At 40.0% G+C, this 21585-nt stretch overlaps 3 protein-coding genes and 1 long non-coding RNA gene across 4 annotated transcripts; all 4 read right to left on the minus strand.

Annotated features, from left to right (window-relative positions):
• Positions 1-616: 616 nt before the first annotated feature.
• LOC311056119 (uncharacterized protein) lies at positions 617-2738 on the minus strand (the record flags this gene model as incomplete). The annotated part of the gene is made up of 6 exons (XM_084072512.1): positions 617-704; positions 1044-1157; positions 1512-1534; positions 2006-2170; positions 2373-2485; positions 2669-2738. 6 exons carry the CDS (start codon positions 2736-2738, stop codon positions 617-619), a joined length of 573 nt encoding a protein of 190 aa, XP_083928638.1.
• A 972-nt stretch (positions 2739-3710) lies between these two features.
• On the minus strand, positions 3711-4707 carry LOC311056127 (uncharacterized protein; the record flags this gene model as incomplete). Its single annotated transcript, XM_084072522.1, has 6 exons — positions 4616-4707; positions 4459-4481; positions 4339-4360; positions 4213-4240; positions 3986-4070; positions 3711-3872 (listed from the first exon to the last, which is right to left on the minus strand). Exons 1-6 carry the CDS (start codon positions 4689-4691, stop codon positions 3711-3713), a joined length of 396 nt encoding a protein of 131 aa, XP_083928648.1. The 5' UTR covers positions 4692-4707.
• Positions 4708-7486: 2779 nt separating this feature from the next.
• LOC311060451 lies at positions 7487-7927 on the minus strand. Its single transcript, XR_014602261.1, has 3 exons — positions 7844-7927; positions 7731-7762; positions 7487-7577 (listed from the first exon to the last, which is right to left on the minus strand). It is a non-coding gene; the product is annotated as an uncharacterized lncRNA (long non-coding RNA).
• Positions 7928-7957: 30 nt separating this feature from the next.
• Positions 7958-21275, minus strand: LOC311056136 (uncharacterized protein; the record flags this gene model as incomplete). Its single annotated transcript, XM_084072538.1, has 12 exons — positions 7958-7969; positions 8265-8383; positions 8548-8657; positions 9103-9236; positions 9489-9564; positions 10181-10416; positions 10562-10636; positions 10755-10967; positions 11512-11554; positions 14189-14403; positions 20522-20590; positions 21243-21275. 12 exons carry the CDS (start codon positions 21273-21275, stop codon positions 7958-7960), a joined length of 1335 nt encoding a protein of 444 aa, XP_083928664.1.
• Positions 21276-21585: the final 310 nt, after the last annotated feature.

Raw genomic sequence — 21585 nt, forward strand, 5'->3', positions numbered from 1 at the left:
TCCTCCTTCCTTTTTTTTCCCTTTGTCCAGCGACCAGCAACAGTGGAGCGAGAGACACCCCCAATGCTAATTGCTAACGGTGTGCTAATACACTGGGCCGCGTACCGCGGTCCCTCAAAAGCGCCAGCTTTCTTTTATTTTATTTTTATTCCTGTCCAGCGACCAGCAACAACGGAGCGAGAGACACCCCCAATGCTAATTACTGACGGTGTACTAATACACTGGGCCGCGTACCGCGGTCCCTCAGAAGCGGCAGCTTTCTTTTATTTCTATTCCTGCTAAATGCTAACGGTATAATAACACACTGGGCCTCAAAAGCGGCAGGGCGAAACGCCCCCAACGCTAATCTTACTATTCCTTTATTCGTATTTCTGTAAACACACACTCACCGTCGCCAATGCACGGCTATGGCTCCACGCTACTCCGTGTCACAAACAACAACAGTGGAGGGGGAAAGCTCACGATGCTAGTGTCGTTAGCTCCAGTGCTAGCAAGCAGCCGCCACAGCTGCAGGGCTGCTCCTATACGCGTCCTTTCTTTTTCTTTGTCCTTTTTTCTCTCTTTTCGGTTCCTTCCGATGCCCCTATGAACGGGGTAATCCAATATATAAAGCAGGCTACGCAGCCTCTGGAGGACGGAACCGTAGTCCGTAGCTCCAACCGTTGGTTGCAAGGCTCCAAGCGCAGCTGCAGTAGTTAATCGACCTACGCTCCGGAGGCGAAAAGATGAAAGAGGATGATCGCTGTGTACACCGTACCTATATAGGTGACGTGCGCGTACACAGGTCACGAGTGACTTTGTTGGTATTAATATTCGACCTATGCGCGAGCGCGCGATGAATATCCAGGTGTTGAAAACACTGCCTCTGGCGGTCAGGAGGAATGAAGTAGAAACAGAGATTAAAAACACAGAATACAAAGACAAACAGAACAAGAAAAGGAGGGGGGCTAGTTCAGGAAAAGAGGTCTCATGCTGTGTTAAAAGCCAAAGAATAAAAGTGCGTTTTAAGCAAGGATTTAAAAATGGCCAGAGAGGGGGCCTGCCTAAGCTGCAGGGGAAGATCGTTCCAGAGCTTGGGGGCAGCGACTGAAAAAGCTCTGTCCCCTCTAAGCTTCCGGTTCGCCCACGGGACCTCCAGCAGCATCTGGTCAGCTGACCTGAGGGAGCGGGCAGGAGAGTGGGGGGGGAGGAGCTCAGAGAGGTATGGAGGGGCGAGACCATTTAAGGCTTTAAAAGTAAAAAGCAGAACCTTGAACTGGATTCTAAAGTGCACGGGCAGCCAGTGGAGAGTGGCGAGGATGGGAGTTATATGCTCTCTCCTACGCGTGCCAGTTAGCAATCGGGCAGCAGCGTTCTGAATCAGCTGGAGCCGAGCAAGGGATTATGGTATTGATCTGACAATTGGCAAAAAGTCAGAAATTGGAATGTATGGAAATTGTGTTTATGCTACAACTTACTGCAATAGAATGAAGTTTTATGACTATAGTACATTTACCTACTTACCTACTTACCTTTCCACTGTATATGATGCAGCCTAAGAAAAGACACATTTTTTAATGTAATTAAAAACACCAAACAACATAAAGACCATTGCTAATTGCATGTAAACATCAATAATAGCATAGTGAAGCATCACTTTAGGTCATGTTTATAGAAGATCTCACCTGGTGGAACGTGATGAAATAAAGCCAGCTTGTTGTATGTGATGGATGATGCTACACTCAGAGGAAGAGTAGGCATGGCCTGGTCCAGTCTGGTGAAACTGAAACCCAACAAGTTGGGGTTAACATCAGTGAATAAATCAGTGAATAACAATAAATGAAATTCTTTCTACTGTACATTGTCTTCAAAAACAATAATACAGTATAATTAAATACAAACTTACATTATGTTGAATGATGAACAGGATATGTTTCCCTGGAAAAAAGAAAAGAAAAACAGAGGTTGTAATTTCAAACCATATGTGCAGTTACAGTGTCAATTATCTTTACTTTATAGTTTTTACCATTCCAGAGAACATGACAAGGTGAGACACAAACTCCGCCAACTCCTTTGGAGACTCAGTAGTCAGATAGTCAAACACTGCGTTGATGACAACGTCTTTCTCAGCAAGAGGCAACACCACAAGTTCTGCACTCTGCTTTGGAGACAGGAGCCTTACAGCTTCCACCTGGACAGAAATAACATAAAGAATTATCATTATTATCACCACCTGGAATTTATTTTATGGTATATTTATACATGTATCTATATGTATATCTATCTACATTATATATCTGTCTGTGCGTGTATGCATGCTTGCGTGCATGTGTATACAGTATACTACATAGTGTATTTTTCTTGCCAATAATAATCAATCAGTGGTAGCTTACAGGGGAGAAGCCTGGGTTGAGGTTCAGGAATTCTCTGACAGACACAAGAACTGAGAATGGCCCAAAGTTGTTCTGTAACCAGTAAGCACTGCTGTTGGACACACAGCCTCGGTCTGGAGGGGACAGGTTAGGATGAAACATTAAGGCATTCAAAAGTAAGATGTCTGGAAATATCAAATACTACTGTAAATTCTAGGTGTCAATGGAATTTCCAGTAAAAGTACTACATTCAAATATAATCTGAAATAGACTGTAAAATGGATCCACAATTGTTATTGAGATATTGTAGTCAGTACCTGACTGTGGTCGGGACAGGAAAGGGAGGATTAGTTCCATCAGGACCAAATGCTGCTGCTGTGAGGTCATGTTGTCAAACTGATGGCTAAACTCCTGCAATCGGTGAATCAAATACAAAACAGGATGAGAAATACTTGCTTTCAATTCAACTTCACTATAGATGACTTATTACTGTCGAGAAAAAACAGCCTTTCAAATAATTGTGAGTTTGACCTAACTTTATGGGTACCTAAGCTTTTCAACAACGCCGTTAAGGGATATTAAATGTGAAATACATGCATATACTGTAGTGTTGATAGAATTACAATAGTTGTAAAAGTTCAGTGAAAGGGTGAAATAAGGATGTAAAAACTCTCCAGGTCAGTACTTACATTTGCTGGTATGTGTGACAGCTGAGGTTCCTACTGCTGAGGCAGTATAGAAACCCTCCTGATGAAGATGACAGGAACCCTCTCAAACGTCCAGAGAACCACTTCCTGATGACATTAGGGTCCCTCAACTGTTCATCGGTCAGAATCGACACTCTCATCTCTCCAATCACATCCAGAACAACAGACGCTGATGGACCAGTCATGGTCATGGACTAGGGGAAAGACAAGGAATGGATCAATATTCCATTTAAATATGAATTACTATATGAGAGGACATTTGGAGAATGGAATAATAAGCATTCTCGCTCTATAATATTAGAGCGATTTATTTCAAATCTTGAAGGACCATGCCAATGTTACTACGTCATTGTCCATTGTCAACATAGTCAGCCACATAGTTTACAGAAATCTTGAAAATCTTTCACCGAATTGCTTGATTTAAAAATATATATATTTTGTTTGTATTGGTGCATTTAAATAAAGATTAATTAGACCAATAAACTGTACATGTAACTGTTTGTAAATCTGCACGGTATGCTTTATGAAGTATTTTTGTTATCTAACTTCATCTGCCATTTTCATTCCTTTCTGTGATTGGTCATACTGTACTGTATCTTCACCATAATACTTAGAAGTTAAATTTGAGTTTATTTAAGTGTCTGGTTAAAACTCACTTTATGTACCGTGTTGGCAAGAAGATCCAGAGCTGCATCCAACACCCCAGAGGCCTTGGACCTAGGAACAGCTTCCAGACTGGTCTGGAACCAGTGGAGCTGGGGGACTGGTTACACTTCATCACTGCTGCCAGATCCTGTGCTGTCAACATGGACACCTGGGTGGAGATCATGGACAGAGCAGAACAGAACGAAATTCAGGAAACGTTTAAAGAAGTCAAGATTAGAAAAGGTGCTGTTGAGTTAAATCTGAAAGACTTTAGTGGCTTACTGAAGCACAAGCGTATTCTTCAATGCCATAGTCGCAAAAACGTCCATTCATCTGTCCACTGTTGAGGAGGAGCTGTAGTGCAGTGCTAGGGTAGAGGAATGGAAAAGAAGATCAAACATTTCTTACATTGCAACACAATACTACTTTATAAAGAAAAGGGAAAAAAAGAAAGGTGAGATAAAAGAAAGGTGAGATTATGATAATGGGTTTTTGATTCAGGAACTCACGTGTTAACTCCAACACAAATGTCAGTTTCTGTGAAAACATGAGATAAAATGAAATAATGATAATTAATCAAAAGAATGAATAAATGTTTGATAAAAAAAAAGAAATCAAGAACACAATACACTTACCATTTGCTTGAGTAATGTTGCACTTGGGAAAGAAAAAGAGTGAAATGGTTGTGAATTTGCAGACATTCAGTCAATATTCTGGTTAGACTTTAAACTCTGAATACAATTCCAGGTACTTACGGCTCCACTGTATGTGATGCAGCCTAGGAGAATACAATTGCACATAGTTTTTGTTAATAACAAACACGATTAGAAAACATCCACTGCTAATTACACGTAAATATGAACAACAGCAAAGTGAAACATCACTTTAAGTTATGTAGATAGACAATCTCACCTGGTGGAACTTGCTGAAGTAAAGCCAGCTTGTTGTATGAGATCAATGATGCTACACTTGAAGGAACAGTAGGCATGGCCTGGTCCAGTCTGGTGAAACTGAAACCCAACAAGTTGAAGTTAATACCACTTTAATGAAATATTAACCACGTCTTCAATATCCAGGATATAGATAACTTTGAACTCACATTATTTGGAATGACGAGTCCCTGAGAAATTACGAAAAAGAGGTTGTCATTAAAAAACAAATGTGCATAGTTACTGTTTCTATTATTATTACTTTATAGTTTTTACCTTTACAGAGAACATAACAAGGTGGGACACAAACTCAGCCAACTCAGTTGGAGATGCAGTCAGGGAGTCAAACACTGAGTTGATGACAACGTCTTTCTCAGCAAGAAGAGGCAACACCACAATTTCTGCTCTCTGCTATGGAGACAGGAGCTTTACAGCCTCCAGCTGGACAGAAATAACACAAAGGAAAGCATTATCACCACAACTGGATTTTATTTGATAGTAACAAGGTAATTATCTCTTATAGCTCTAATAATGAATCAATGTTTTGTAAAGTAGCAGCTCTAAAGTCTTACAGGGGAGAAGCTCGGGTTGAGATTCAGGATTTCTCTGACAGACACAAGGACTGAGAATCGGCCAAAGTTTTTCTGCAACCAGTAAACACTGCTGGACGCACGCTGTGTGTTGGACACACAGGCTTGGTCTGGAGGGGACAGATCAGAACGAAACATTAAGGCATTCAAATATGAAGAGGTCTGGAAACACTAAATACTTTAGGATACTATTTCAAGGGTTAATGGGTTTTACATTAGACCGATTCCACTCAAACAATTTGGAAATGAGAGCCAAACAGTCTGTTATTGAGATATTGTAGTCAGTACCTGACTGTGGCTTGGACAGGAAAGGGAGGATTAGTTCATTCAGGACCAAATGCTGCTGCTTTGAGGTCATGTTGTCAAACTGATGGCAAAACTCCTGCAATCTGTGGGTCAAACAACAGCACACAGAATGAGAAATACTTGCTTTATATTCAACTTCACAATGGATGATTTATCCGTCTAGACTAGAGAAACAAATGTTTAATATAAAGATTGTGAGAGTAACTTTATGTTACAGTGACCAAAATACACACACAAAATACATAGAGTTACAGCAGATGTGACACATTTGTGACAGGGTAATATAATGTTAAAGGATTATCCAGCTCTGTGCTTACATTTGCTGGTATGTGTGACAGTTGAGGTTCCTGTTGCTGAGGCAGTATAGAAACATTCCTGATGAAGATGACAGGAACCCTCTCAAACGTCCAGAGAACCACGTCTTGATGACCTCACTGTCCCTCAACTGTTCATCAGTCATTTTTGACACTCTCATCTCTCCAATCACATCCAGAACCACAGAGGCTGATGGACCAGTAAAGGTCAGGGACTAAGAGAAAGATGCAATTGAACAGCTGATTATTGAGAGTTATTCTTAACGTTTCTCCCTAAAACTGATGAAGAGATAACAAAGTTCATCCTCTGGGTGCCCTCTGGTGGCCACTCAGAAACACAACAGGCTCTGTCCAAAAGGATATTTATTATTCATTAATTGATGAATTGATCATTTGACATTGAGTTGTTTCTATCCACATTCACCACATAAAAACATGAGACTTGGAACTTGAAAAGATGATGATTTTCAACTGAAAAAAAGTGTTCAGATGTTGCACCGTTGATGCACTTTGAAACACGTCTATCCACAAACCTTATTAGCAATTATATCCAAAGCTGGGTCCAAGACAAAGGACAGCTTGCTGAGCAGCATCTTCCATGTGACTTTAGACGCTCCGCTCATACCAGGCAGATGACATTACAGAAGAGACACCAGCTGATTCGCTGTAAAGTTCTTTAACTACCGTATGTGTGAGTGAGTGAGTGAGTGAGTGAGTGTGTGAGAGAGAGAGAGAGAGAGAGAGAGAGAGAGAGAGAGAGAGAGAGAGAGAGAGAGAGAGAGAGAGAGAAAGAGGAGGAAAAGTAAATTAATAAAGCAAGCACATGTAACACTTCATATGCATGTCTTACCTCCTGATTTTGTATTGTGAGACATAATGGTTATTCAGCCAGATAAGAAAGGTAGTGCTTAAAATCTACTCTGATTGAGGAATATGTCCATATGTCCTTGCTAATTGAATCCGATTTTGATCTGAATAAATAAATAAATAACAAAATAATTACCTCTGCACATGCATATTGCTCAAGGGTAAAATTTCAGGGTAAATCCATGGGACCAGATGTGTCCAAGTAATTCTGCAACTCATTGCTGTAAATAGATGTAGAAAATAAATACAAATTAATTAATAAACCAGTAAATATTTCAACAGGGTCAACACTGATATATTATAGAAAATGCTCAATACAGGCGAATGACTTTCATGTCAACTCCACTGCAGATCATACTACCTGTTAAATTAAAGGCAAGATGAAAGCAAATAAGGCTCCATTATGAATTAAGGGAAAAGTAGCTGATTTATGAGTTATATTATTTATGTAAGTGCTCTTACCATTGAAGTGAGTCACTGGGCACTGTGGATGACAGGTTGGACAATTTATAAAGATCATCAAATCAAAGGATTTAAAATGAGAGCCATAATAGCAATAGCAGTAGGAGTATAAATGAAATCTCACAGTGAAATTGGCTGTCAAACAACATGTCCAAATCAACACAGAAAAAGTTTAGAAAACGGCAATGAATTAAGTCTTCTCTTGAGTAGTAGACTAGAGTAAACAAAGTTAAATGTCCTGGCTCTTGTGTACATGATGGGAGGCATTTGTGCATATGCGTGCGTGCGAGTGTGTGAGTATAGCTAACCCTCTGGTGCAGAATGTCTCAGGTCATCTATGCTGGCCCAGACGGCTGGTTCTATCTCTGGTAGTACATATGGTATGGCCTCGTACAGACTTTCCACACTGGCACAATACAAACATATTAAGTAATATTTAAAAACAACAACTATTACCACAGAATACACATCAACATTGGAAACTGTTCCAAAAACTATGGGTTTAAAATGTGGATTTAAAATCCACATTTAAAACTATGGATTTAAAAAACACACTCACATGACTTGGTAGACATCACAGGGTGGCTTAACCTAAGAAATAAAATATCCATTAAAATAATGATAATTATAATTAGTATTATTATTATTATTTTGCTCTACAGATGAGGATACCTCTCTGGCGAGCAGAACCAGGTGGTGCAGGAACTCAGGAAAGTCTCCTTGAGACTGTGTCAGATGGTCAAACACTGCATGGATGATGTACGTCTTTCTCTGGAGGAGTAGGCACTAGCAGCATCTCTGCAGTCTGCTTCGGAGTCAGGACACGTTTAAGACAAGAGAGAGACAGACAGGACATAATAGGAGAGGGCAGGATATGAGATTTAACCACTGAAGCCCTATTTTATACGTAATCGAATTATAATGTCACACTCGCAAATCAGCTATTACGTTTTTGAAAATCTTGCAATCCTGTGATGACATGCCCAAAATATACGCCAGGTTGAAAGGTTATTAAGTTACTGAAATTGTAGTGTCAAGTACAAACAATCAAATCAATGTTTTCAGTAAAAATGTTCAGATTATCCACACTCACTCCAGAGAAGTCACGGTTTAGGTCATAGAAGTCTGTGATGGGGGCGAACATGGAGAAGAATCCAAAGTTCTCCTCCAGCCATTCTGCACTATGGCTGGATGAGGAGACACACTGAGGATCTGAAGATAAATACACAAGTCAGTGTAGGCTATAATAGTATAGCATTAGAATAGAGTAATGTTTTACTCAAAAATGTACTCTGAAAGCAACAGAAATTCCTGTACATCTGCAGACAAATGGTCCTCTGAGCTTGTCTCTAGCTATGGCTACTTGGTTCACTTACCGGACGTGTTGTGATGTAGCAAGAAGGAATGGATGAAGTGTTCGTACATCACTGGGCTGTGGTTGTGATCAGGATCCATGAGACGCATATGATGACTCAGATCTTTTACTCTGGACCCAGCAATGCAAAGAAATGTATCATTATTCCGGGACTATTTTGTGTATTTCGACTATAAGTGTTTTCCAAACGTAGGGTCTTACTCTTGACCCATTTTTGGGTCACAGACCAGGTTTTATGAATTAAAGTAAGGTAAAGTAAATATCCTGCTTGTTTTTTGTTTTTTCAAAAATAAACAAAGTCCCACAATCTTTAAAAAAAAAAATCAACAGATTTTCAGAAATTAAAGAAAAGGAAAAGGAATACAAAAGATTTTCAGAAGATTTTAAGACATACATTTTTTAAATATGCATACTTTATAATTCATAATGACTTTTCTTAAAAGTTTAGGTCCCAGGAAGTCACCAAATGTATCTTTCAGGTCTCAAGCTGAAAATGTTTGGGAAACAGTTATGTTCTAGAGAATATAGCATTCCCTTTATAAACGGGACAACTCACAGGGCTTGGTAAACAGGACAGGTGAAGTTCTTAAAGCTGAGGCAGTCGAGGAGGCTTATGGGAACTGTAGGCAGCAGAGGCAGCAGTTTGATCTGGAACCACATCCTGATGAAGTCTGGGTCCTCTAGGTTCTCCTGGGTCAGGGATGGAGACCCCACCTGAGCAAACACTTCTCTGAAGCGGCCAAGCGGGACGCAAGCTCACTGAAGTTCTAAAACGAGGGGGGAAAGGAGTTGTAAAATATTATAGATAAGAGATGGGGAGAAGGATAATGGATGTACAGGCATGACTTTCCTATCTGACGACATCTAGAATAGAATCTGGAATCCTTTGTGTAATACATTTAAATTAAAGAAATTCAGAAACAATTAATAAAGCCTTCTCACGCCATATGATCTTTCTTCAAGGGTGATGCTGCAAGTGTCCTGGACCTCAGTGGTGTCATTGCCCATGTCCAAATAGCTGTTCAACAAGCAAGCACAATAATCAGCATCATATTCATAGATAATGGACAGTGGACTAAACAAGGGACTTACAAAGGACATAACCTGCAATATTTCTGGATGGCCACCAGAGGGTGCCCAGAGGCTGACCTTTGTTATCACTGCAAAAGCAGGACATTGTTGACCTTTGTCTTGTTAGGTTCACTATCACAAAGTTCAGCCACCTACCCTGTGTTCACATCTTAGTAAAGGGCTTGTGTTTGTCTTTCCTTTTGTAATCGTTGTGTCCTGCCTTGCTTGGGTCACTTGTTTAAGGTTACAATCAACAATTCCAGTTATTACTCACTCAATATTTGCTATCTCTCATGTAATATTCAAAGAAACGTTTTGAGTTAATCCATAAATAAACGTTGCCCTTTTGTTGATTTCCATTATTTTGTGTTGTGTTGTGTTGAATGTGAAAGGAAACAGAAGTCCACTAACACCACCGGCACTCTTAATTAAACTAGTTCGGCTCATCCAGGAAAATCTGGGACTTTGGTCAAGACTAGCCTGCACAACATAATTGGAAAGACATGGACGCTGGACTGTACATGCATCTACTCACTGTATGAAAGAATATGAATTGTACTTACAACACTTGGTGGAAGGCATACTTGATTTGGTCAGGGAGTTGCCCATGGGGTAAGAATCTCTGTAATAGTGGCGTTACAACATGGTTGAACCAATCCTCCACATTTGTCACATCAAACTCTTCCATTGGTTGGGCTATGGACGTATTATGTGGCGTGTACATGCCAGCCAGCTCAGCTAGGGTCCAGTTCAGCAGGGTCTGGGTCAGAGTCATGCTTCCGATCTCGGATACATTTCTCTGGAGAGCAACAGATAGATAGGAATGTCAGGGTCATGTCAGGTTAGCAGATGTAATATGCATAATCATAATAAACTTGTCATATAAAAACAAGTAATTGGCTTCTCATATATGCATATAGTATATGTATGTACGCTGTATGTACCTCACGTGTGAGAGACACAAACTCACTGACGAGGCTCCCAACAGGTCTGAAAGCTCCCATCAACCCATTCACCACCTGCAAGTGTTTCAAAAAGAACAAAATAATATTGTTTAAGGTTATGAAGATTACCATCAACAATCTGGTAAAAGTTTAATTGGATGAAAGAAATGTATAATATTTAAAGCTATGCAACCTCTCTGAAGCTATTCTGTGGTGGTGATGGTGGTGAGTAGGGGCTATGTGAGGTGTATGTGTATCCGGGGGTGGAGGTGGGGGTGGGCCCAGGACCACCGGTCATCAAGCTGTGGAAGACCAGGCTGAGGGTCCCGTTGTCCAGGCCTGCAACCTCAGGCCTCAGTAGCAGCTCGGCCTTCTGTTCTGGAGACAGCAGGTGAAGAACCTCCAACTGCAACCCGGAAGACACAGAGTGAAGGAAGGTCAATTCATAGACAGTGTAGGAGAAGTTACTTTTAATTATTACACATGGCTTTCAATTAAAATTAATCATCGTATTCACTTGGACCACAATAACAAAGGGTGGGTGTAAAAATGTATCTGTCACCCCCCAGACGTTTTGTTTCGCATCCGGAGGAGCAAGCCGGTAATTCAAACTATACCGTTGACGTTTAATTGTTTTGTTTTGTTTTAGTTTTTTTATCCCAAGAGAACAGTCAAATAATGACAGTTACAAAAATATAACCTCCCAAAGGATGCATAACAAAGAGGCATCAAATAGAACAAATAGACCAATTCCAATATTTATTTTGTGAACGTGAACACAGCTTCTGAACCATTCCTTAGCTCCATGGTTACTGAACTAAATATTGGACCCAATCGTCACAAGACACACAATATGTACAAGATTTTCATAGGAAAATGGCTTTTTTTAGAGACACAAATGAGGAGGAAATCAACTTTGTTATTGACTTTTCTCTATCCCAGCAACACACTCTCGTGAGATTTGGGACGATATCTGAAGGGTCCATCTGCAGTCTGACGGACAAGACATAGAGGGTGCTGTCCCTTATTTTTTTTTAACTCTATGCTCTTCATCAATCATTATCACAAATTAAACATTAAATTAAACGTGTGTTCCAATGCTCAATAATATAATTTTCCATTATTAACTGTCTTGGTTGATGAGGTACCACATTCGTGGTAAAATATATACCATATAAATAAAAGGCCCTGTTACAATGTTGAGCAGAAACAGGAGCACATCTAGCATAAGACTGAACTAGAATTTTCACAATTCAGGGCAATTGCAAAGTGTGGTTGCACCGACGCAGAGTTCTGGGTTGCGGCCATGGGGGTCCAAGGAATCCATCGTCACATAGTAGTTCACAGTCCAGTCCCCAGTGGTGTTGAAGATTTCAAAATAAATTATTGTTAAAGCAAACTTGCCTTTTTTTTACCTTATTGTTCTGATCTGAGATATTGAGAGGAGACAATACCCTGTGTATATAGAGTAAATGGCATATCTGCCATTTGCAAACAAGTTGTAAATACTCAGAAGACATTTCACGTTTTCCTTATATTATGATGTCATGTTTTGTGAGTATAAGATTCAGCACCTATTTTCCCCCAGCCTGATAATAGATATTAAATACCTTGTAATGTACTTGGGAATGTCTCACCATATAATACATGTGGAACCATTACGATACTTGTTGACCTGGCTAGTAGCTGGGTTGAAGCCATACCATTTTGTATATTGTAAAATAGATACCCCAGCATATCAGGCACATCAATGTTACTGAATGACGTCAATACCACAATGAAAAACTATTGTTTAGCCTACATTGTGACAGACTTGTCATCACCAGGCAGGAGTTTTGGATAAGCTCTAATGTCCATGTAGATTGCTTCACAATTTTACACACAGTAGAGGGATTGAAGTCCATTTTGTCCAGCAGGCAGAGATTATAGTCTGACAACAATTTCAATTACAAGCTTTGACTCTTGCATGGATCAAACCGTTAAGTGTATAAGTTGGTCAAATAAATTAAAACACCAGATTGTAGAAGGCAAAAATGATTGTCAGTTAAACAAACAACTTTTGTGTATTATGTTCATATGTGTATGGGCTTAGGCATTAATGAGAGGTTACATTCCAAAGTTTCACTTTTTGTTCAGCTTTAGTAGTGAAGAACCCTTCTGATCGTGAATAGTAATAAAAAAAAAAACCACACATCTGTATTCATTGCAAATGTTAAATACATGTGACTAAATACATTACCAAACATATAGATTCACTTTTCAAACACATGGTAAAAAGAATAATAAGTAGAGACAAAGCAGAGCAGATATAGTTTAAAGCATTTATTAACACAATTGTATTATTGGTACCTTTACAGTAAGCAACACCATCAATATATTTGGTATAATGTCCTATCAATTATTGTTATTATAGTTGTTGTTATTATGATTATATATGTAATAACAGTATGGTTATATTTTATGATTCTATATATAGGTTAATTATAGTTATTAGTGATAATTATACAATTATATATTATGGTAACTATTATGGTTACAATGCCTGTAAACAGTTTATTATTGACAGATATATTATTGATGCTTTTGAATATTTGATTGAATATTTTATTAGGCAAAAAATGTAAAACGCCACATTTACATTTAAAATACTTTGTCTAACAGGTCCGTTCATAAAAGTCCTTGCGGACTTGTTTCCAATGAGGGCCTTGGTATTCAATTCATAGACATATATAGTGGCATCACAGTTCAATATCATTACACAAAGAAAATACAAATAAAACAGCAAAAAATAAATAAATAAAATAAAACACTATGTACAACAAAAGAAATAAAAAAAGGGGGGAAAGATATGTACAAGAACGGGGGGGGGGGGGTCGGCTGTCTAACAGGAAAATGGTACTACCTCCTCTTTTGGCCTCCTGAAAGGTGATTTTTTTAAGGCTCTTTTAAATGAGCCCAGCCAACTGCATTTTTTGAGGGATGGGGTTAGACCATTCCAATCCTGGGTGGCAGTGCTGTAGAAGGAGAATTTGCCCATGTTTGTTTTATGGGTGGGTGGTACCAAATTGTTGTTAATGCTCCCTCTGGTATTGTGACTGTGGGTGTCACTAACCTTTTGGATGTATTTACTCAGATACGCGGGAATAGGGGGCATATCGGGCAAATTTTCATTTACAATTTTGAAGGCCATTCCCATTTTTAGTTGTTTAACCCTGTCTTCCACCCTGAGCCAGCCTAGGCTGGCAAAATGGGTGGGAGAAAGGTGGGTCATGGGCCCCAATCCGAGGAGTAGCCGAATCAGTTTGCTTTGGGAGGTTTGAAGCTTAGTCTTCAGTGACACTGAGGTGTTGGAGTACCAGGAGGTGCTAGCATAGTCAAAATGTGGTTGAATCAGGGCCCCTGAGAGGGTCCTGAGGGCCTGTGGGTTGACAAAAGAGGAAACTCTGCCCATAAATTTGGTTCTCTGGTTTACTATTTTGACCACCTTTGTCCCCATGCTTTCACCTGACAGGTATTTGTCGAGAATACAACCCAAATAGGTAATCTCTTCTTTGCTAGAGATAATTGAAGTTTAAACACAGAAACACGAGGAGACAAAGAGATGTTGAGCTCTCTCAGATGCCTCACCTGTCTTTAGCGATTTCTTTCTTCTCCTTCTCCTTGTCCTCTTCCTTGCCCTTGTCTTTGTCCTGGTCAGTGATGATGTCCGACACCAGTCTGAGGGCACGTTCTGTGATGGACACAATCTTCTGGATAGCTTGGAGTTCATCCTCTGAGGGATAAATGGCTGCATGCTTGGTCATTACGTAGCGATCGTCTGAAGGGTCGGGGCGACGAGGCGGCTAAAAGAGAAATGGTGGAAAGAAAACTATTCATTCACAGGACAAGAAAGGAATCGCAATGAGGTTTCAATTTAGTTCATGTAAGAATATTCCAAAGAGTTACTATTCTCAGTAGGCAATTCTGTAACCCATTGGTTCTCAAAGTGGGGTCCGGGGACCCCCAGGGGTACTTGAGGGGGTTCCAGGGGGTCCCCAGCTAAATGATGGATAGGAACCAAATGGACCCTTATGGGTCTGTAACTCTGAGAGTGTACAAATGGAACCAAATGGACCCTAACGGGTCCATTTGGTTCCATTTGTACACTCTCAGAGTTAAATTAACATTGATTTTACAATATGAATTAAGGTCCCAGAGATAGAGATGCCATTAAATGGGGGTCCGTAGCCTAATGCATGTCAAACTGGGGGTCCTTAAAATTAAAATGGTTGAGAAACACTGCTAGAGCCGTAAAAATCTTCTCTTATGGGGAGTCCCTGGCTTATCTTTTCAAATGGGGGTCCACGGGCTAATAAGTGTCAATTTGGGGGTCCTTGACATGAAAAAGTTTGAGAACCACTTCTGTAACCAATTACTTTTTAATGACAAAGACATAGTTCTGCAACGAGTTTCTAACAATGTGTCGTGATGCGACGTGTTAGCATGTAGATCAGTTATTTTTGGCCAGGTTCAGAGAAACAAGCAACCAGGTTAATGAAAACAACCGCAAAGCCACGGCGTCCTCTAACATTAGTCAACCCAGTACAATGCTCGGTGCAGATAAACACTTGTTGAACCAAACAGTGCGTCAAATGAATGTCTATTTACTGCTAGTAAAACAGTCACATTACAACAGCAATTCATATTATATATGAATTGCTAACCCTAACCCTAATATACAATATATATTATATTGTATAATCAATGTTAATTTAACTCTGAGAGTGTGACAAATGGAACCAAATGGACCCTAACGGGTCCATTTGGTTCCATTTTACACTCTCAGAGTTACAGACCCATATGGGTCCATTTTTTTGGTTCCTATCCATCATTTAGCTGGGGACCCCCTGGAACCCCCTCAAGTACCCCTGGGGGTCCCCGGACCCCACTTTGAGAACCAATGATCTATACTGAGTCAAAGCCACGTTGTTTGCCATTGTCTCAGTAAAGTCCACCAACATATAAAATATAATTGTTCTGTCTCCTGTACTATGTCTAACCCAGTTTCAGAGGCTGCTTAAAGTTAGTTTTAGCAGATCTACAAGCTCAATTTTAACAGACAAGATATAACAAATGCAATGTTGATTAAAAGCTGCATTCTGCGTTGTATAATGAATTGTTATGGACAGGTCGATTGTGACATAAGTTTATGAAAACAAACCCAGAGTCCTGGGGCCTGAAACAAACGTAACCTGGCGTTTGTACTTAATTCATTTAAGGCCCGTACATGTACATAAACGTTCAAATTTCAAATATAAAGTTCTTACCTCATGGCCACGGATGTGACAATTCTGTTCGAGCCCTCAGAAGTAGCCGTATCTTCAGTATTGTTCAATAAAAAGCATTTTAATCCGATCGGTGGCCATTTTCTCAGCATGTCCGCCATGCTTTCAACTGCATTACCCATCGGTTGGTAGGTGTACTGCACTCTGATAGAGTGTGCCAACTATGAGCAAATGGCCACCGATCGGATTAAGATGCGTTTTTATTGAACAATACGGAAGATACGGCTACTTCTGAGGGCCCGTACATAATTACAACATCCGTGGCCATGGGGAAAAACTGTGTTTGAAATCTGAACGTTCATGTAGTCCAAAAAAGGCGTGAAAAATAAAAAATAAAGTAATAAAGGCGGGAAAAAAGTATATATCAAGTAATATTACTCACCTCAGACAAAAGACAACGAAATGAAAGTAGATCAGTGATATATGAACCGAAATCAAGTAGAACAGTTTCCAATAGTAATCTATCATCGACCGGAGAGACCTAGTATCGAGCGACCTAGCATCCGCAGTAAAACTTGAGAAGTGAAAGAGTCAAGGCGAGCAGCGGCCAGGAGCGTTGAATTTAAGGGGCGGGACAAAACAGCAAGGGCTGTGATTGGTCTGACAAGCAGACATGCGTACATGCGAGAGGGCATCCCCGGGAATGCCCTCTCGCGTGTACGCAAGCACAGCCCCCCCCCCCCCGCCCACACACACGCTGTTACACGCACGCACCCAAACAACTCTATGACGTGCACACACAAACACACACAAACACACACACACACACGCACGCACGCACACACACACACACATACACACACACACACACACACACACACACGCACACGCACACGCACACGCACACGCACACACACGCACACACACACACACACACACACACACACACACACACACACACTATTACAAGTACGCACATGCGCACGAACCAAAAATAGATACATTTGTTTTCAATGCAAACGTCATTTCACTAATTTAAAAGTTAATGAGAAGAAGTTAGCGAAATATATAACAGCAATAATAATAATAATAATAATAATAATAATAATAATAATAATAATAGACATACATTGTAATATTTATTTAACAATGAATATCAATGAATCAATTATATCAATACTGCAATTGTAGAAACACTCTGTTACAAGTACAAGTCTGGTAATGAAAATGTACTTGAGTAAAAGTACAAAAGTATCGGCATCAAAATATACTTAAAGTGTGGTAGATTGTTGATAGTATTACATTCTTCTCAGTTAGTAAAGTATGTTTACTAATGGCAGTGGATATGAATGAATATATTAATCTATTATTTGAATAGCTTGAATGCACAACATGGTACGTATGTCTATACATATGAAACACAATGTTATACATTATACCAGGGATCTTCAACAGGGGGTCCGGGACCCCTAGGGGGTCCTCAGAGTTACTACAGGGGTCCGCCAAATCTTTGTGTGATATGATTTTTCTTCTTTTATATTAACCACTTGAACCCTAGCATCCCTTTTCTGAGGAGAACTTTAGCCAAAAATAGCAGATCTACAAGCTCACAACGCCTCGCAGTGCGAGGCGTTGTGAGCTTGTAGATCGGCTATTTTTGGCAAAGAGTTATAGGTGTAGAGGGAGAAAAGAGCAGCAAAAGTATATCTGAAACACCATTCTATACAATATAGAGGGGGTCCCTGCTTCATCTCTCTCTCTCAGCTAGGGGGTCCTTGGCCTGAAAACGTTGAAGACCCCTGCATTATACAATATATGCTGTACCACCCCCCAACGGGGGTCCCTGGCCTGAAAACGTTTAAGACCCCTATGACTGCCACATTTCTGTGCCCTTGTATTAGGTGTTACAGTGAATAATAAATCTACAGAATGAATATATGCTTCCAAAAAAGATGCACACCTTAAAGGATTTGTCTCTCAATGATCAAGTTATTTGAAACTTGTCCGCCATCTTATCATCCATCATACTATATCATCCAACTATATTACATCTATGGTCTTGTATAAGATCATCCTGAACATTCCTCAAAGCCCCTTTGTTTAACTCATCACCCTATATCGGTTACATTCATCAAACAGGTGGTATACCTACTTTGTGTAATCTGAATCAGAACAGAAAGTCAAGACTAGTGTATAAATTATGTTAACACACATTGTTAGCACACAATCACACACAAACCTGAAAATAAGTATATTTAAAACCAAATCTTATCAGATGGGGGTCTGTGGACAAATACATGTTAATCTGCGGGTCCTTTTGTCGAAGCAGAAGCAGTACTCCCTGTCATCGTCGAGAAGGTGAAGGTGGCAAACGAAGAAGACTACGTCCTCACACTCTATGGGAAATGAAATCACTGAGTCTGAAGGGACAGCAGTTAAATAAATAATCTTTATTTATATTTCTAATTAAAGTTACAATTGTGTCCTTTCACCAGACTCCCATGAACTACCAAAACACAAAGTACAAAGTAACCAATAACAAAAATCATACCAAACATCAAAAACACTTACAATCAGCCCATCGTAACTGAAATAAAGAAAGTACAAATAGTCAAGGGAACCAATAAACTCTTGTGCTCTGCTGGGGTGCTGGGGGGGGAATAGCCGAGAGCTGGCTACAGCTCCTCTTTATAGTGTCAGGCTCTAATCACACATGAGCTGAGAAGGGGAGTGACAGGTGTCTAGCCAAGACCAGGTCAGCATAGACACTAGGACAAATAATCATTAGTGAACACATAAGCATAGAAAGACTGTAGACTGAGGTGTTAATATTTGGAATTAACATATGCTTTATCGAGAGTGAGAGCTACTGTGATACTTCTTAGCTGTTGAATTTGAATCACTGTGCTGGGACGTGCATGACAGATTTCAGTGAAGGCCTCACCCGAGTAGTGCCATTTTTTAAACTTTAGTAACTTTAACCTGGTTACTGTACTTAGGAACTATAATGTATAACAGAGAACAGGAAAACAGTTACTTTAATGCGTTAGTTTAATCCCATGTTTCTCACAGCAGCATAAAGTCTGTCAAGTGCATAAGTCTCACTTTGGTCTGTCGCTAGACAACATGATTCACTGCAGTGTAGACTACATGTTGTCTTAGCTTGGCTTACTTAACTATTGTTTGTTTTACAGGTTAATCCTCATGTAATTTGTGCTCATATATGCATTGCTGAATGTTGTAATTAAAATGATCTGAAATTAGTGTCATTAGTAAATGAGCACCTTCTTAAATGTGCTAGCTTGACTCTGCATTATTCTCAATGTAGGGTCCAGCTACTGGAAGCAAAAATGCCAGGAAGGTGCTGGCTGTGGATGAAACGGCCTTCAGGTAGTGGTGCGAAAGACAGAGTCGGGTATTGTAAAACAAAATATCTTTATTTATTTTTTTAATTAACAGTTGCTTTATCGAGAGTGAGAGCTACTGTTGAGTGAGTTTTTAGCTGTTGAATTTGAATCACTCCATCAATAAGAGAAATTGTTCCTCTATGTCTAATATCAGGGATATTTCTTGCTTACAAACTGATGGTCTTCAAGATACACCACAACATTGGGATCCCCCTGTATTTGTCAAAATACTTCCAAAATGTTAATCAAGTCCATGATCATAACACCAGAGGCAGCTCCACAAACCATGTTCAACCCAGATTTGGCACAACAAAGGGAATGAACTCGTTCTCATGCTATTCATCTAAAATGTGGAATGCCCTACCAAAAGGAGTAAAGGAGTGTAAAACCCTACTCACTTTCAAAAATGCCCTAAAGATACACCTTCAGGAGGCGGCAATTCAAAAATGGCCCCTGTCCAAGTCCTAACCTACCCCATGTCCTAACCTAACCTACCCCCCCCCCCCCTCTCTCTCTCTTCTTTTGTACATATTTTTCACCCTTCATACCAGTAACCTGTAAACTGATTGTATGACATTCTGTATAGTAGTGTGTATATCTGTCTGTCTCTTATATGTCATCATGATTTGTGTGCATGGGGATCTCATCTTAAACAAGCTAAGTGCTTAATGAGCTATCCAGTTTAGTAGACCTTGTATTGCGAATTTGTACTTCCATGTACTGTTATGTACTGTCATGTACTGTTCTCATGTCTTACTAAATTAAAGTACATCAATCAATCAATCAATGGCTGTGCAATGCAACTTAAACCATAAGGAATGCAGTAGCACTAAGATTGTATTTTCAGTTTTTCACAGCAGCATAAAGTATGTGCCAATATGTGCCAATATCATTTATTTTCCTTGCTTACAAACTGATGGTGCAATTAGGGCAACAATGCAACTTAAACCATAAGGCATGCAGGGGAGGCATGCGTTAATCCGACAGACCTTTTCTCCGACTATGTGGCATCCGCGTGCGGTTAGGGTTAGGGTGCGGGTTTGGTTCGGGTTTACTGTTTAATGTCGGAGCTGCGCTGTCGGAGGAATGCGCTGTCGGACTAACGTATTGCACCCGGCATGCAGTAGGCCTAAGATTGTATTTTCAGTTTTTTCACAGCAGCATTAAATCTGTCAAGTGCTTAAGTATGCACTATAATCCTGCTTCACCTGTTTTTCACTCCAGAATGTTTGTTCTCAAAGCTTAAACTTGATCTGCGAATGATTTGTGAAATGTCTCAGTTCCAGAACTGAGCCGTCCGAACTGCAGTCCCTGAGGCAGCATGTGGGCGACCTTCTAGAATAGATGGAGCTCAAGGCCTGCAAGAGGTCACACAGAAAATTCAAGGTGTAGTGTCTGCTACCCAGGAGCTGGTGGAACCACAGGCACCGGTTGCCAAACAGGCATTTGCCTGCCTACTCTGCAGAGGTATTGTTTCCATTTTGCATCGGTAACACAGTAATAATCCAATATAGTATTCGAATTAGTGTTGTGACAACTGGCTTGAACGGTTAAAATATATTGACTGTATATAAAATTTTGACGTAAAAGAAAAAAATATGGATTGAGAGACAAGTAAATAAAATGTTAAGACTTTGCTTTTCAGGAAATAAAACAAAGAGAATCAAAAATCATTCAACAAATATGAATGGAGTCAGCTATCCATACTAGCATAGATAAATGTCTGATTTTCAATCAAATCAAACCATTTTTATCAAACCAAAATTGTATCTATTGATGACATCATGTCACAAGACGGACATTTGTCCACCTTGACTAGTCCTGTATTTCATGACTGCTAACATTAATGCCATAACATGTTTACAAACCACCTCAGCACACTGCTCTTTAACACACTGCCACTACAAATGTTTCACATGCTATCACGCCTTCACATACCAACAATGTAATGTCATCTCATGCCAAGGCAGTACATCATTCAATACAACTTCTTCACACACAAAACTATACTAAGGAGCCGTTGCGCACCACAACTGCCACCATGTCTCCATCTAACTGAATCACAACAACGCCATACACACCCATCACCTCACACGCTGTCTGTGGCCCCACTTACTGCACGTGTGTTTCTAAGCACACGCCGACACTTCTTCCTTCACTCAGCACTCAGTTCCATTCCTCTCTTCCCACTCTCTATGTTCTAATTCATCTCTTCACTCTTTGCCTCACTGCCTGTTATGTTGTCTTGGACCCATTACTTTCAAGACATTGTTTTCTTCGGCCCTCTTTTACGTTGTCAATCCTATTGTGCCTTTTGCTGCTTCTCGCTGGCCACAGCACTTTGCACAGCATG

Source organism: Gymnoscopelus microlampas, assembly GCF_963454915.1.
Source record: "Gymnoscopelus microlampas genome assembly, chromosome: 2".
Taxonomy (NCBI): Eukaryota; Metazoa; Chordata; class Actinopteri; order Myctophiformes; family Myctophidae; genus Gymnoscopelus; species Gymnoscopelus microlampas.